The sequence below is a fragment of the Telopea speciosissima genome, chromosome 2, assembly GCF_018873765.1.
Source record: "Telopea speciosissima isolate NSW1024214 ecotype Mountain lineage chromosome 2, Tspe_v1, whole genome shotgun sequence".
NCBI lineage: Eukaryota > Viridiplantae > Streptophyta > Magnoliopsida > Proteales > Proteaceae > Telopea > Telopea speciosissima.
The window spans coordinates 12738419-12750953 of record NC_057917.1 but is presented as its reverse complement, the minus strand read 5'-3'; the positions used below and the strand labels follow the sequence as shown (position 1 = coordinate 12750953).

The window sequence follows — 12535 nt, the reverse complement described above, 5'->3', positions numbered from 1 at the left end:
AAAAGGGTTACCATACCTCTTTGTCGTAACTTTGTCTTTGGTCTTTACTCTGATGTCGCATTCAAAGCCCACGGCTTTGCTTTTGGATCTTTTGCCTTTGATTTCATCTCAGTTTCGATCTTCTTGTCGTAATAGCCGTGTCTTTATTCTTTACTCTTTAATGTCGTTTCTTATAGTCATGGCTTTGCGTTTTGGATCTTTCGATTTGATTTCATCTGAAGTTTACGTCTCAGACAAGTTAATTAAAAAGCCCTGAATTCACTTTCTTCTTTCATAGAGTGTACTACTGTAGGTGAAAACTGGAGTGAAGTGACTACTTGAGACTTGAGAGACATACAGAGAGCGAAGGAGTGAAGAGGAGAGGCGAATCTGTGTCTCCTTACCTCTCGTCTCTTTCACCCCCCTCGGTGAGCTCTGCATTACTCTTCTTCAGCTCTGATTCTTTCACAGTAGGCAAAAAAGCTTCTTTTATTACAGAATAGTTACAGTACTTGGGTTTATCAATGCTTTAAATGCGGGGGTGGTTCATTTTCTTCATACTTCGTCGTTTTACCAACCATACCCACATATGAAATTGAAAGCAGCTCCTCCTTCCCTCCCTTCTCAGGTACATACATTCACTTCTTCTTCTTCTTCTGCATCGGTTGTTCAACAGTTGCATCCCTAAAAAATGAAAAAAAAATGAACTTTTCTCACTTTGTTGTGGATGTTGAGTTCTTGAACTGCTAAACCCAGTTGCAGAAATGGGGATTTTTGCTTCATTATCTTTTCTTTCCGTTAATCATTCTTCTGTCTCTGCAATCTGTGATTTTGGTTCTTCTTATGTTCAGGGGAATGTATCTGATTTGTTTTGTATTTCAGAATTGATGGTCGAGCGTGGGCTCAGATCTACCGGCTGCCCATAAGATTATTAGCTTTTATTGAACCATTTTGTGATGGTAGTTTATGAGGAACTATGAAATCCTTCGACTTGCTTCCGATTCCGCTTGGCCTCTGATTTCTTCTGCTGGAGGCCTGGAGCTCATGTGTTGAGGGTTTTCGTTTTGGATCCATTTTGGTCTGAGGTAATTCTTAAGAGTAGAAAATGGATGGCCGGATGAAGAAATACAGGCAGACGAGCCCAGAGAGGGCAAGAGTTTGGAAGGAGCCTTCACCTAAGCACCAAACTAGAAAAGTTCCTGTTGTTTACTATCTATGCAGAAATCGACATCTCGAACATCCCCATTTCATTGAGGTACCGCTCTCATCGCCTGAAGGACTTTACTTGAGAGGTAAGTAACAAAAGCATTTTCGTGTCATCCCTCTGCTCAACTCTCCTCTCGCTTTTGTTATTTTAGCAATTTTGTTTTTTTTAATAAATTTGTTCTGCAGATGTTATTGATAGGCTTAATGTTCTTAGAGGAAGAGGCATGGCTTCCATATACTCGTGGTCTTGTAAGAGGTGAATGCCCTGTCAAATATTGTTTTTCCTTGGCCTTGTCTCCACTTCACCTTTCTTTTTTCGGTTCTTCTTTATTCACATTCTTATTGGATGCTATACTTGATGAAGGAGCTACAAAAATGGTTTTGTTTGGCATGATCTCTGTGAAGATGACCTGATTCTTCCTGCTCATGGAAATGAATACGTTCTCAAAGGTTCTGAGCTCGTTGAAGAATCTAATTCAGGTAAACTAGTAAGGAATTCTCGTCCTGATGCTTAATCATTTATTTATAATATAATGGAGATCAAACAGAATGGATAACCTCAAAGAAAGATTTTTAACTCTTTCCCCCCCCCCCCCCCTCTTCTTCCCCCTGCCCTCGTTACCAGGTCGTTTCCATCCGACTGTTAATACAAGGTTGAAGAATCCAATGCTACTACAAGAACCCACGTCTTCCCGTAGCCTGGAGGCTTCTTCATCTTCTTCAGGCATGATGGTAGGGAAAGGGATAAAACCTTCCCAAGACGATGAAATCTCTCCTCCACTCCAACGCCCAAGCCCCCTTGTTATGTCTCCAGATTCTGTAGTTGGAAACAACCCCCCGTATTGTGGCTCTAGGAGCTTGACAGAGTACAAGGTTTGTAAGGGAGCCCAAGCAGCCGATGCTTCAACCCAAACTGAGGTAATAAGTGTACGGAGAGACAAGGCCGGAGAAACTTGTACAAGAGGTGTTTCAACTGATAATGGGTCAATAGAGCTTGAACGCAATGGGAGTCATGAGAACCAGATTCCACAAGCTAAAGAGAACTCTGAGCTATGTAGGGATGAGATTTCTCCACCGCCATCTTCTTCGAGCACTTCTTCTTCTGGCGGAAAGGCGGAGACTTTAGAGTCTCTAATCAGAGCTGATGCTAATAAGATAAATAGCTTCAGGATACTTGAAGAGGAAGGCGTTAGTTTGCCCTCCAATATGAAATTCAAACCTTCAAACATGTTGATGCAATTGATCTCCTGTGGGTCTATCTCAGTGAAAGATCACAGTTTTGGCCTTGTACCTACCTACAGACCTAGGTTTTCTCATTGTAAATTTCCCTCTCCATTGTTTTCTAAAACGATCATGCTGGGAGAGCTTGACTGCTTGTCAGAGAATCCAAGATCGAAGGGGTTGAGTTTGGAAGACAAAGACTATTTTAGTGGAAGCTTAATTGAGACTAACACTTACAGGGAGGGAGATGGACTGACTGTTCTCAAAAGGTCTTCCTCGTACAATGCTGACAGGTAATTCTGATTCCAGCTCTATATTGTAGTTCTTGGCATTTCTCTCGAGGGGATGAAGTTCCAGAAATGTTGCTTAAACCCAGGAAATGAATGTGATCACCCGATTTGGTGAATTCTGGCTAGATGTTTGAAGACCAACTTTCTTGATTAATTAGTGGGTTTGTCTCATTCAATAGTTTCTAGCTTTGTTCTACAACTTGGGTGGCAAATTCCCAATCATGGGCATCTTTATGCCATTTTATTTAAGTAAATATTCTGTTGAATAGTGTTCAAAGACATTAACAAAAATTTATGATAAGATGCCTCATGCAGAATCAGATAATTGCCTATTCCTTTGGAAGGGACCACTCTTGTGATCTGCTCTTGTTCTTCTATTTGAAATAGATGGTCTAGTCTTTTGTTTCTGTTTAATATTAATTGGGTGCTCTATTATGTGGATAAAGAGCCTGCAAACTTCTTCAGTCCCGCCATCCTCCTGCTACAATTCTTTCTAACTTGAAACATGTTTGTAGTTAGGATCCTATAAACTTCTGTATTGTCCTTTAAGAAGGTGACAACAATAACTTAAAAAAGTGCAGGACTTCTGAGACATTGGATTCAGCAGCAGGTGACAAAGAGAGGGAGACTGATGTTGTACGTTCGAAATGCATCCCTCGGTCAATCAAACCCTCATTGGGTAAATCCCCAAGGAATGAAACAATGAGATCCCCTGTTTCAGATGCACCCAGGAATTCTTCGGCAGCTGCAGAGGATTCACAACCCCTCTCTCATGGTGCATGCAATGGTGGCAGCAGGAGAATCACGGAGCCTTCCACTGGGAAGAGACCATCAAAGAGACTAGACTCTTACAGGGAAGAGGAGAAAGTGATCAAAATCGAAGAAAGTTAAGTTTTGATTCCTCCTCTCTTGCTATGTACTAAATTGGATGTCAGATCACATACATGTTGATGGTTTTGTTCTGGTTGATTGAAACTATGTTTTGCTTATTCATACAGGCTTGCTTCAGGAGCTCGGATTATAATTCAATCCAAGACCCCTTGTGATGAGAACAGAGGCACCTTATAGGGAGGTGGGATTGGGATGGTTTTCTGATTTGTTTCTTCTCTACAGATAGTTAAAAAGGAAAAGTAATGTTATACTAAATTGTGGGACAGTTAATGGGGGACTTCAATATTTAGTTAATGCAGGAGACTTGTATAGTCTGTGTTAGAGTAACCGTGGGTTTTGTTCCTTCTTTTATCTTTCAGCAGAAGGAAAATGGGGGGTTGGGGAAGTTTGCTGGTGACTGCAAATTCAGGAAAAAGGAAGAAAACTGTAGAAGCAGAAAAAATGTTTCAAGTTTTGAAGTGAGGCATTCCGATTGTGAGATTTGAATTTTTGTACTTTTTTTTTTTTTTTTTTTTGGTAACATTTGAATTTTTGTACTTGTTTGAAAGGATGTATTAGAATCTAATATATTGTACTTTGTTTCTGTTGTTACATGATCGTTCCTCATGTCCCCCTGTTTTGTTTCAGAAATCAACTGAAGTGAAAATTGAATGCAATCTGGTCATGTTTCTGGATGGTGAGATTTTTCAGGCATCCAATGTGGTCCCCCCCCTCCCCCCCCCTCCCCCTCCCCCTCCCCCCTTTCTTACACACACACTATGTGGGGTCACATGTCTAGGGTGGTGTTCATACAAAACATTGTAGAAAGGAACCTTTGCCCATTTTAACTGTCAAAATGGCAACTTTTTTTTGATGAAGACAAATGGCAACTTGGTTAGAAGTTAGAACATATCAGTAGATATCTACATCATCAGCTAGTAGTCATTATGAGATTGTTAAAAGGACAAAAGGTTAAAGCTCTCTGCCCAACACCTCCTTCCCCCCCCCCCCCTAATAAATAAATAAATAAATAAATAAATAAATAAGAAAGAGTGTTAAAAGCTCAGCTATAATGGTCCGTATTGTTGAAAGAGATTACAAAATTTGACTTTGTTTTGTCACCTGTATGATTGAAATAGATTACAAATATCCTACAATTGGAGTGCCAAATCATGTAGTTCAATTCTACCAAAACAAATCATGTGGCCCAAAAGTTTAAAAACAGAGCGTTTCAACATGTCCCTTTAATGGTTATCCAAGGGCTGGGCTGGCTGCCTATATGCCCACAAGATCCGGCTCCTCTCCAATGAGATTGCCAAATGAGTGTCCAATGAGGTATCCAATGGCTGGGCTGGCTGCTTGAGCGCTCACAGGATTCGACTCCTCTCCAATGAGGTGATTGCCCAATGAGGATCTGGGATGGGCATGTAGGCAGCCAGCCCAGCCATTGGATGCTCACTAGGCACTCCCTAGGTGATGCGCTCGCTTGAGAGGAGCCCAATCCGTGAGAACATAGATTAAGGCATCAATATGGTATCAGCTGGAGACTGATACGTATATGATAATGAGACCAATTGTTGGTATCGGCCGATACATGGTTTTTTATTTTCTCCTTTTCATTTTTGAAATTCCGGCCGATCCTGGTCTGATAAGGCTTCCTTCGTAGCCCATCATGGAGACCTTCACCCCAAATAGAAGGGATTTAGGAAAATAAAGTTGAAGGCAGATGCTACGTGGGTGGGAGACTACATTTGTGTCAAGTATACAAGTATATACAAGGTGCTACCTGAATGCATCATAGTTCTTGAAGAATCATAAATTACATGGAACATGTCATGATCCTTCCTGAATGTCATCTTGTTAAACCATGATTGACTTTGAGGTCTCAAACCAGAAGAGCTCAGTAAACTGAAACTGAAGGGTTATCAAAACATGATACAGCTATTCAGCAACGTTTATCAGAACAACTATAAACTAATTTTTGAAATGATGAATGTGGGAGCACCACCTCAGCACCACCTCAGTGATGTTGGTTGTTTGAATAAGGAAGGAGAGGGGGGGGGGGGGGGGCAGTAGGAGGAGTCTGGATCATCCTCTGTTTACGCTACATGAACAGCCAATAGCAATCCAGTTAGAATTGAGAACCCACAAGGTGCAAAATACTACAAATATCCTCCATAAACCCTGTATTTTGTTCATAACCCTGACAATTTCCATTCTGCATCCTGATTGGATTGCTACAAGGTTCTTCCATAGGTAACATCACAGGTGATCCAAACTACAGTTGAGGAGCATGCCTATTGATAAACTCATCAGACATTCCTATAATGTAAGTTCTTTTGGACCTTACTATTAAGCAGAAGTTTCATCTAAATATACACTAAGAAGGATCTGGCTCCTGTCCAGCCGTGGCGGGAGCTGGACGGTCTAGCCCCACTAAACGACAGCAAAATCAGGGGTGGGATAGTCATTTCACAGGTGGGTGGACCATCCAGCTCCCATCACCTGGGACCCACCTGTGAAATGACCATCCCACCCCTGATTTTGCTGTCGTTTAGTGGGGCTGGACCGTCCCTCCTTTTCCATCAGATCCTAAGAATACACTATTACTTAACAATCTTCTCATTTCTTCTTCCAACTTAAACCACCATTAATAATACCGTCTCTTTTCAGGAAAGCCACCTATAAGATAGCCCCTCCAGTACCATTATCCCTTCCAAATGTAGAAGTTTGGCTCACAATTAAGCCATGATGTGGCCCTTGTTTGGCCTTATAGCATGGCTAGAGAGCCAGCAATGGACCCTAAGTTTAACTTAGTCTTGAGTTCATATATTTGTACTACAGTTCAACCTAAACATTAAACCTATTGTTGAAACTGATAGTCATTCAATTGCAACAAAAGATTAGTGGCTTGTGCTGGCCTGCCCCATGACAATGTGCACCTTACTGTAGTATAAGTAGAAGCTGAGATACACTAATCAACATGGTTTTTTTATAACTCAGATAATAACTTACTGAATCAGCTGATTCGACTTAGACCTGACCAGGCTGAGTCCAGACAAGTCTAGCCAATTCCCAGTCGGTTCAAATCGAATCGGAATTGATGGAGACCGATCCCGTACCTGATTCCGAGCTTTTAAACCTTGCTAATTATAACCAACACTATCTTGATTCATGTGGGGGATGTACACAAAAAAAGGAGAGGGGGTGTTCTAGAACCAATTCACTTAGACATACTCAAAAAAGAATGGTTGGGGGTCAGCCGGTCAGGAGAGAAACAAAAATAGTAAAATGGGAGAGATTACTCACATCAAGAGTAGTTGTCAATTGTAGAACCGCAAAAGAGGTCACTCCACGGTACTTGCAAGTAGGGATGTAAACGGATCGAATTCGGTCGGATAATGACATTCTCATATTCGTATTCTATTATATTTGGATGGATTCGGATAATTTTCGGATAGTGCTTTTTTGAATACAGGTTCTCCTAAATGGATATGAATAGGGATCGAATACGATTTTTCGACTATCCATTGACATATTTACCATTTTTATGATGAGGGTTAGGGTTGAAACTTGAGAGTTCAGTAACTACCATTTCTTCTAGTCTTCTTAGTCTTTTAGTCTTTTACGTTTTTAACTTTTGATTTTTTAATAGATATGTAATTCCATGTATCACATTGCATAAAATAACATATATAAACCAATAGCAAATCCAGAAAAAGAATCACATTATCTTAACTTATAAATTTATAAAAATAAGCTAATAAAATCCAATAAGGTAATTTAAAATGATAGGCAAACACAGAGTTATATTTCAGATATTTTATTACCGTCGGACTGCTAAACGAATCGGATAATAATCGCTCGAATAAGGGGATTATCATATTCGTATCGGATTAGTTTCGGATGGATTCGAATTCTCCTAAACGGATACTAACGCGGATCGAATACGGATTTACGAATATCCATTTACATCCCTACTTGCAAGAAAGTAAACTCTTAAGCTCCAACGAACCACCCAATTGTCCATGGCCCATCTTGTATGGAATCAATCCTCTATGATCTGAGCAGTTACCAAACCCACCCCGGACTTCCCTGGGTCGTGCCTTAATATGATTCAATTCAGGTGCCCTAGAAGATGAAACAGAGCATCGGTGGCACTGCATTGTGTCATTACGAAACTTTTGTTAAAAAAAAAAAAGGCAAGAAAGCGACATGGAATCAAACCCAGAAGAAATTTCCTCCTGCCCCAACCTTAAAAAAATGGGTGAAGCGAGGAAATGAAGAGAAACAACACTATAAACACCTTCCACTGCAACTCCACTTAAACAACACAAAGTCCCCCATCCCATGAGGAGGGAAGAATAGTTGAGGATGCTCTACAGTAGAACCCAAAAAACAAAAAATTCATCAAAGGGGGAATTGAATTTTCAGAGAAGAAATAACAAGGCTCAGATGAAAATTTGAGAAAAGCTACAAAAAGCAGGGAAACATATAGGAAATGTACCTTTGAATATATTTCTACACCGCACTCTGACTCCAGTCCCTTTAACCCGCTCAAGCTTGTTATGATTCGATACGACATCTGCAAAATAGAACAATTCAGGAAACAAAAATCTAGACGTTGAGAGATACACTCATACACCCCATAGCATCAATTCTGAAACCATCCAATGAGCAGAGCCTTTCTCTGCAAATTTCCTCTTTAACTCCCAATTTGGCCAACTAGCTTCGCTCTTCCTGCGAGACAGAAAGGTGGTCTGTGTACACGAACAAAAATATAAAAAGGATGAGGTGGGAGAAAAGAGGACTGAGGACGCGCGGGAAATCTGATATGCTATTTTCCAATCCAGATCTTCTACGGCACGCTGTCCGTAGCAGCCTGAGCGGCGCACAAATAGGGCGTGGCGCAATGATCGCCTTACCCCTGCCTGAGCGCCTTGCCCGAGCAGGGGTAAGGGGGTTATTGCACCTCACCTTATTTGTGCACCGCTCAGGCCGCTATGGGCAACGCGCCATAGAAGATCATGATCCACTATTTTCGAGTAAGTGTGGCCGTGTGGCTGCTCTGTGGTCCCGGATCCTCTCTGGTGCAGCAGGGCGTCCAACGCATCGAATGGTCAAGAGCACTTGGGCACGCAGCCCACCCAACACACGGATGCTGGATGGGGCTACGTGCCCAGGTGCTCTGGCCATCTGATGTGTGCTGGACGCCCTGTCGTGCCACAGAGGAGCCCCATCCGTTGTCCTGGGGACCACTTTAAATTTATGCCCACTTGAATGCATAGTTTTAGGCTGTGTTTGGAAGAATAGAAATGAATAGAAAAGAAAATAAAAATCCTCTGCGTGTTGCGATGTCTGAGAAGACGACTTTTAACTCTACTTTGGTAGGTGAGACAATGACGGTGAGAAGTTTGGTTGTTAAAGGCTCTCTTAGATTGTATTGAGAAATTATTGGTGGAATTTGATTGTCGAGAGCTCATTTTATATTTATCTAGAACAACATCGAGCATTCCACTGGTAGTTCAACTAGTCATTGAAGATATCTTGCATTTCTAATCATATTTTAGAACTTGTTCTTTTCATTGTATTCTTAGAGAGATCAATTTTATTGTTGACTCCTTAGCAAGGAAGGTCCTATTGGAAACGTGAACAATAATATAACCAAATTCCACTCCATGTTTGGAGGAGCCGTCTGGCCCATTAATTGTGCGTTCTCCAGTTCTAATGAATAAATCTCGTTTTACCCCCAAAAAAACATTAAAATCAAAATCAATATTTTATTTTTATTTTTATTTTTCGAATGACGAAAAAAAAAAAAAAAAACTATAGAGTACCAAGAGAGGAAAAAAAAACATCAAACCACTTTAGTTGGCGAGCTTGGAGAACTTCTGAAACAACTTCATCAAACCTACATCTTCCTTCTTTTTCTTCCACTCCTTATGGCGTTTCATCTTGCCTTCCTCAGTTCTTAACATCCCTTCATCTTCTTCATTATTCTTCTTCCACCCCTTCTTATGGCGCTTCATCTTTCCTTCGTCGAATCTCATCACCCCTTGACAGTCTTCCTCCTCTTTCTTTCAGTACCACTTCTTATGAAGCTTCTTCTTGCCTTCCTTGAATCTCATCACCCCTTCACCATCCCCAAGTGACTTGTGATGATGAAACAGAGCTGCTGGAGATTCTGATTGTTGGTTCGTGCAAATCATAGATAATCATCTGACGCCCAACTCGCTTTTAGAAGGAGAAGGTTTTTCTTCTCATTGGTGAAGGGAAATACACAATTGAAATCTAATAATTACTCTCCTTATAAAATGAATGTTCGAAGAACATTTGGCATGGTTCAATTCTCGGAGACTCATCCAAGTGCTAGAACTGAGAGTGAAGAGATTCTCTTTTCATCGTAGGTGGAGGAAAAATGGGTCCCAAAGAGAGATCATGAGTGAAGAGATTCATAGCGGGTGAAGGAAAACTCGATCCAAAAGGAATATTCAAGCTTGAAATAAACTTGAATATTTTCTTTATTCTATGAATAAATTATGTTAAAGTGAAAATATGGGAAAAAGAAGTAGACGGTTACATACTGTTAGCTTGTACGTCTCTGTCATAGTCGTTCGTCTCTTTTCTCTCTTTCCTTTCTTTCCTCATTAAATATGCATAGAGGTTTCTTTCTTCTCATTAAATGTATTGATTTACTATTTGTCATTGACTTGACGTATGAGATTATAATATAAACAAAATGATGTGTACATATCTCTCCCAAAACATACATATAGCAAATTGGAAAAACTCATTGACACCGCCAAAACAAATATGTATTATTAATATATGACTGGAAAGAGTATGGCACACCGTCAATGTACCATAAACTAGGACCCTCTTTATCTATCTATCTCTTTCCCCATTGAAATGACCCTCTTGCTTCTCTTGTATTATGCTTCGTCTTGCACCTCCTTTGGTGCTGCCTGATAGCTTACTGCATGGGCAGTGTGTTTATTCCTCTCCCTATATGAATTGTCTATTAGTGATAATATACATTTTTTTTGGGTAGAAATGACAATATACATTGAATACAATAATAATCAATCACAACGGATCTGCAATTCAAAAGTCAATAATTCAAATTTTCTTTTTATTTTTCAAATCATAAAATATGTCACATATCACAAAAAACAAAGTCACAAAAAACAAAAGCGCAAGAGAAAAAATCCACCAAGGGAGGGACGAGTATACCGCCCACATGCTATAAGCTAGTTAATGACACCAATGAGACTCTTTATCCTCTCAATTACATTGCTTGTACTTGACGTCAAATACATCTAACAAAGGAAGTAGAAATGACTATCCTACCCCCCTGTCTGAGGTGGGATCCACATGGGATCCATCTCCCTCTATTAAATGTATTTGACATCATGTACATGCAGTGTAATTAAAAGGATAAAAATTCCACCAATGAGAGCGGGCATCATACAAGAAAAGCCAGGATTATTTTACTGAGGAAAGAGAGAGATACACACAGTGGGCATTAGCTCCCTAGTATAACGGCGGTCTACCGGCCTTTTTCCACCCCTTCAGCTGAAGTGTTTGGAGAACTTCCGGAAGTGCTTGAAGAACTTCCGGAACAACTTCATAAGACCTTCGTCTTCCTTCTTTTTCTCCCACTCCTTATGGTGTTTCATCTTGCCTTCCTTGAATCTCATCATCCCTTCACCATCTTCCTTCTCTTTCTTCCACTCCTTCTTATGAAACTTCTTCTTACCTTCCTTGAATCTCATCATCATCCCTTCACCATCTTCCTTGTCTTTCTTCCATCCCTTCTTATGGAACTTCTTCTTGCCTTCCTCGAATCTCATCATCCCTTCACTTTCCCCAACTGCCTTGTGATGATGAACACGCTTCTCGTCAAGAAACCCTGCCGTCCTAGCCTTGATCATGTCGTCACCATATGGAATCTCTTCTGCAGCGATGCGTGGCTCAAACTGTTTCTCCATCTCCATCTCCATCTCCATCTCCCTCTCCTCCCTCTCATGATGATGGCAGTGTGAGTGAAAATGGAAAGAAAAGGGGAAGCGGAAGTGGAAGTGGAAACCGTGTTTCTTGTGCTTCTCCTTCTGATGATGGCAGTGTGAGCGGAAGTGTAAACCAAAGGTGGGTTCAGATTCGGCAACGATCTCTTTGGAAGCAAAATCTTCATTGGGTTTCTCAGGAATAGTAGGGAGGGTGGCTAAATCTGTAAAATGATTTGAAGAGAATATTGCCAATTCAGAGGCTGATCCAGGAGTATCGTTAGGGTTCCATTCGATGATTTGATTGTCTGGTTGGTTAGGTTGGAGGTGATCACGGGAAAGAACGGCGGCCACTGCATCGGATCCTGGCAGCTCAGCGATGGCGTCGGTAGGTTTAAAGCCGGCAATTTTATCGGAAGGAAGGCGTATGATGGGGTCGGTGGTTGAGTCTGTGAGATGATTTGAAGGGAAAATTGCCAATTTGGAGGATGAATCCGGAACCTCTGGTTGGTTAGGTTGGAGGGAATGAGCGTGGGAAAGAAGGATTAAGGAGAAGATGAGAGTGACGGTAACAGCAAGTCTGGCCATCGTGACGGAGAAAGCCCCGGCCGGTGCAACTTTCTTTTGGAGAATTAAGGAGAGAATTGGTTATATTTTATAGATGGAGAGGGATGCGAAAGGTGAAAACTAGGCCGTTCTGTACTGGGATGGGGTGGGAGTGTTTACGTAAGAAACAATCCACTAGTATGAAATTTTTTTAGGGAGGGGATCCCACGCTTTGCCAATGTTGTTTGTGCTTTCGAAGCACACCAATGAAGAGGAGGAGGAAGGGGCAATGGGGAATCGGTTAGACTCTTTAAAAAGGGGTGTCAATCAGTTGGTTCAGGTCGGGTCGGTTTCTACTTTTGTTGAGTCGGTTTTGGTGTCTGAATGGTGAATTTGAAACCAAATTAATAAGGAAAG

The 12535-nt window shown here is 41.1% G+C and overlaps 2 protein-coding genes across 2 annotated transcripts; one reads left to right on the top strand and one right to left on the bottom strand.

Annotated features, from left to right (window-relative positions):
* Window positions 1–784: 784 nt before the first annotated feature.
* LOC122653275 (protein SOSEKI 3) lies at window positions 785–3821 on the top strand. The gene is made up of 6 exons (XM_043847249.1): window positions 785–1271; window positions 1372–1441; window positions 1550–1665; window positions 1811–2699; window positions 3278–3583; window positions 3695–3821. Exons 1-6 carry the CDS (start codon window positions 1085–1087, stop codon window positions 3762–3764), a joined length of 1638 nt encoding a protein of 545 aa, XP_043703184.1. The 5' UTR covers window positions 785–1084; the 3' UTR covers window positions 3765–3821.
* Window positions 3822–9566: 5745 nt separating this feature from the next.
* Window positions 9567–11674, bottom strand: LOC122650087. The gene is made up of 2 exons (XM_043843388.1): window positions 11274–11674; window positions 9567–9704 (listed from the first exon to the last, which is right to left on the bottom strand). Exons 1-2 carry the CDS (start codon window positions 11573–11575, stop codon window positions 9647–9649), a joined length of 360 nt encoding a protein of 119 aa, XP_043699323.1. The 5' UTR covers window positions 11576–11674; the 3' UTR covers window positions 9567–9646.
* Between the last annotated feature and the right edge of the window lie 861 nt (window positions 11675–12535).

Bases quoted from the DNA above. Each gene is read 5' to 3' on its own strand.
- LOC122650087 (XM_043843388.1), bottom strand. From the start codon at position 11,575: ATGGAGATGGAGATGGAGATGGAGAAACAGTTTGAGCCACGCATCGCT. The intron at 9,705-11,273 runs AGGGATGATGAG...ACTTGGGGATGG, and splicing joins AAAGAGAAGGAAGATGGTGA to TGAAGGGGTGATGAGATTCA.
- LOC122653275 (XM_043847249.1), top strand. From the start codon at position 1,085: ATGGATGGCCGGATGAAGAAATACAGGCAGACGAGCCCAGAGAGGGCA. The intron at 2,700-3,277 runs GTAATTCTGATT...AAAAAAGTGCAG, and splicing joins TCCTCGTACAATGCTGACAG to GACTTCTGAGACATTGGATT. The intron at 3,584-3,694 runs TTAAGTTTTGAT...TTATTCATACAG, and splicing joins GTGATCAAAATCGAAGAAAG to GCTTGCTTCAGGAGCTCGGA.